This window comes from Limulus polyphemus, unplaced genomic scaffold, assembly GCF_000517525.1.
Source record: "Limulus polyphemus unplaced genomic scaffold, Limulus_polyphemus-2.1.2 Scaffold4359, whole genome shotgun sequence".
In the NCBI taxonomy this organism is placed as follows: Eukaryota; Metazoa; Arthropoda; class Merostomata; order Xiphosura; family Limulidae; genus Limulus; species Limulus polyphemus.
The window spans coordinates 36,714-40,795 of NW_013669969.1; the positions used below are offsets into that span (position 1 = coordinate 36,714).

At 31.0% G+C, this 4,082-nt stretch overlaps 1 protein-coding gene across 2 annotated transcripts in view; it reads right to left on the reverse strand.

Annotated features, from left to right (window-relative positions):
* Positions 1-4,082, reverse strand: part of LOC106471030 (alanine--tRNA ligase, cytoplasmic) — a 32,366-nt gene that overhangs the window by 17,702 nt on the left and 10,582 nt on the right. For both annotated transcript variants that reach the window (XM_022399656.1, XM_022399657.1), the window contains exons 3-5: positions 3,285-3,473; positions 1,571-1,716; positions 207-398 (exon numbers count right to left, since the gene is read on the reverse strand). In XM_022399656.1, the coding sequence (XP_022255364.1) occupies positions 207-398; positions 1,571-1,716; positions 3,285-3,473 (527 nt within the window). The remainder of the gene's footprint in view (positions 1-206; positions 399-1,570; positions 1,717-3,284; positions 3,474-4,082) is intronic.

Here is a 4,082-nt window from a genome sequence, read left to right on the forward strand (position 1 = left end):
GTCAGACAGTTACTACAGCCTTAATTAATAAACAAGTTAATCTACCAAGTCAGACAGTTACTACAGCCTTAATTAATAAACAAGTTAATCTACCAAGTCAGACAGTTACTACAGCCTTAATTAATAAACAAGTTAATCTACCAAGTCAGAATTTAATGGACCAACAAGCATTACAATCTTTTATTGACAAACTGAATCATACCAACCTGTTAAACTGGATAAACACTAGGTTCCAAATTTCCAGGACATCTGGAACATCAGCATTTACTAAATGCTTAGCATCTCTATCCCCGATGCGATCATAATGGATTTCTGAACAAGGTCCACAAGGACCAGTTTCACCCATCTCCCAAAAGTTATCTTTCATTCCAAATGGAAGAATACGATCATCTGGCAATCTAGTTAAAAGAAAAAACAAACAAACGTATGCACATTTTAACTCCACAAGATTATCTAATGTGTAATAATAACACTAAAACATTTAATAAATATATTAAAAATTAACATTGTGCACATGTTTTGTGTATTCTCCCAGAAGTCAAGTTAATTAATTTAAAATTCAAAAAAATCCAATGTCTGCATTTGCTTACAAAGCTGATGTATAAAACAATGTGTTTGGCTAAAGAATCAATGATTTATACACAACCAAATCATTTATTTAAATCATGGCAAAAACGTTTTTACTTACAAACAAAAGTTCAGCAATGGTTATAGTCGTTGGTTAGGTTTTGTAAACTGATTGTCATATCTCTGTAATGGAGCTAAGGTTTAATGGTAATGGTAGTTGTTTAGGTTTTGTAAACTGATTGTCATATCTCTGTAATGGAGCTAAGGTTTAATGGTAATGGTAGTTGTTTAGGTTTTGTAAACTGATTGTCATATATCTGTAATGGAGCTAAGGTTTAATGGTAATGGTAGTTGTTTAGGTTTTGTAAACTGATTGTCATATCTCTGTAATTATTAAAGTTTCTGTATCAGCTTCAGTGAGATAATAAAACAATTATAAATTTTTTCCACAAGTGAAATGTTTACTAAACCTGTAATGATCTGAATGAAACATTTGAAGAGGTGGAAAACAAAGGTTAACTTTGATATCTGACGTCATATTCCGCCCACGACTTAAGAAGAGAAATGTGTAACAACGAAATTAATCACAGAATTACCAGGATCATAAAAAAGATAAATTAGTCTTTATGTCCCATTAGTTTTTATGAAACATCATATTTAATTACCCAGACCATCATAAAATAATGTTTGTTGTCATATAAACAGTGTTTAAAGGATTAGAATATAGTCTGTTAGTTCATTCATTTTTTTTTCCAATGATAAAAATTTTCAAACTAATTCTGAAGAAGTAAACTCAAATGTTCACTCGTGTTCTTAAAAAAAAAAATTAGTCAATTTATTTTTACTTTGTTTTTCGAACTTTTCTGTTTAAATGTTTTGAAACTCCTTAGTTTAGCTATGACACTTGAAAACAACTAACATTATATAGCAAAGTTTAAGTTTCGATAGTAACTTATTAGCATTATTTTATTTTGATATTAGCACTATTAGTCTTTCCACTAACCCAACTTCCTTCCAGATGTCACGACACTCAAAATCAGGTTCAAGTCCATATTCAGGAGCTCCACCAAAATATGTCACATACATCCTATCTTTGGGCAGTTTGTACACTTTCGTTAGTAGCTCCCATGACCAATTACAGATTTCTCGCTGCCATAAGGTAAAAAAAAAATTAATTAATTACAGCACTACTAGAAATTTTAAAACATTTATTAAATTTCCAAACAAAAATTAAGAGGTTTTCATCTTTTCATTGGACAGTTACATCAGTACGACCATTTAAGTATCTCCTTTGTACAGATTTTTCAGTGTTAAAGTTGAAAAAAAAAAAACTTTACAATGTAATTCAAGATACTTTATAAACTTCTAAACAAGAACTTTGTGGTTTTTTCCAGATCATGCTATATTATCTAAGTCAGATTGACGTTCTTTTTTATTTGAAAGCCCTAATTTTCCTAGTCACACGAAACAAACATAAGTATCATATCATAGAAGTCTAGATAATAGTCAATAATGCACACACACACACACATATATTTATGAGCTATCTTTAACATCTTTGGAAAGGATTTATGCCATTTTTCGACTAAATAATAAAACAAAAATATTTAAGGATATTTAGTTTTAATACCAAGATTTTCAAGACTTTTGAATCCTAAATAAAATTGGAAGCTACTTTTATGTAAAAACTAGCAGAGATCCACAAAACATTTATAGTCAAATTAGTATCTTTATTGGAACAGTCCTTTATTAAATACAGGATTTGTAGAAAAATACAAAAGAACTATAATCTCAGATACCAAAATGTACAAGTCCACTTGTCTTAAGCCTAACATTAGTTAAGCCTTTATTAATAATACGTTGTTGTACAAAATGTCTACTAAAGCAGAGATTCTCAAACTGTGGTACGCATTCCACTAGTGGTACGTGGAGCTAATGTCCGTGCTACACAACACAATTAACACAAAAAATCATAAAATTTGTAATAAGCCCCACCTGAGCTTTCCACGTACATTTACATACTACTCTCCTCACTTATAGACTTACCCTCTACTTACATAGACTTACAAGTATTTACTTCCCTTAAAATTGACAAAAATGGTACCAAATATTCTTCAATCATGCCAGAAAAAACAATCACATCCTTCACATTAATGGGTAAGTGTTAAAAATATGAATTTTTGTTACTAGGTTTGTTTGTTTTTTCTTTTTTTAAAAATTAGATCTGGGTTTGTAATTTTAAAAAGGAGCCTGAAACGTTTGAGAATCACTGTACTAAAGCATATTTACATCTGCCTTTTGTTTACATCCATTTAAAGTATATTTACATCTACCTTTTGTTTACATCCATTTAAAGTATATTTACATCTGCCTTTTGTTTACATCTGTTTAAAGTATATTTACATCTACCTTTTGTTTACATCTGCTTTTTGTTTACATCTGTTTGAAAGTATATTTACATCTGCCTTTTGTTTACATCTGTTTAAATGAAGTGCATGCACAGTTGCATCTAAATAGTAAGATGTAAGAACATTTTCAGGGCAGACTGAAACTGAGTATTATTATTATAATATATTTCTATGTACTGATCAAGCAGAAAACATTAAATTCAAAACCACAAGATACAATTTCTTACACATTTTAAAATCAGTTCACATTTACACATGAATCAACATTTCTTTGAAAAAGTCTCCATATGAAAAGTGCAATACACTTACCTTGAAAAAATCTCCAAATGACCAATTCCCTAACATCTCAAAAAAGGTGTGGTGATAGACATCCTTCCCTACATCATCTAAATCATTATGTTTACCTCCTGCTCTGATGCATTTCTGTGTGTCAACCACTCGTTTGTATTTGGCAGAATCACTATTTGGATCCACAACACCCAAGAAGATAGGCTTAAACTATGAAAAAAAAAATTAAACATGTTTTTACTATACAAGTACTTGGTTTCTTCTCAGAAAATTTCCAACTTTTTCTATAATAAAGACTTTTACAACAGTAGATAATTTCTTCTGCTGACAAAGTGTGATCTACTGATTGCTGATTTGTATGACATCTAAGAGCGTAGCTTACTCTGATCAAAAGTTACTGTCACAATAACACTGATAATTATTTACAAGTCTTTCTTTATCACCTATTATACTATGACAGGCCTCGACAAATCCCGAGCACCGGGTTGCCATGGTGAATAAAAATTACATCGTGGCGCCTAGTATTTTCTCCCATCTTATTCATGCATGGGGTTGTGCTATATAAAACTTGAATTTAGAACAGTTCTGGACTCTTAGAAGTTCTTTGAGTCTGAAATCGAACTTTGCTTCTATGGTTTTAATGGTGGATTGAGTACTTCTTCGTGTATTTTTCAGGAATGAAGCTGTGGTTGCAAAACATGATACTAATTTTGCATCTTTTTCTCTCAATTCAATCAATCAGTGTGTGTGTGTGTGTGTGTGTGTGTGTGTGTGTGTGTGTGTGTGTGTGTGTGTGTGTGTGTGTGTGTGTGTGTGTGT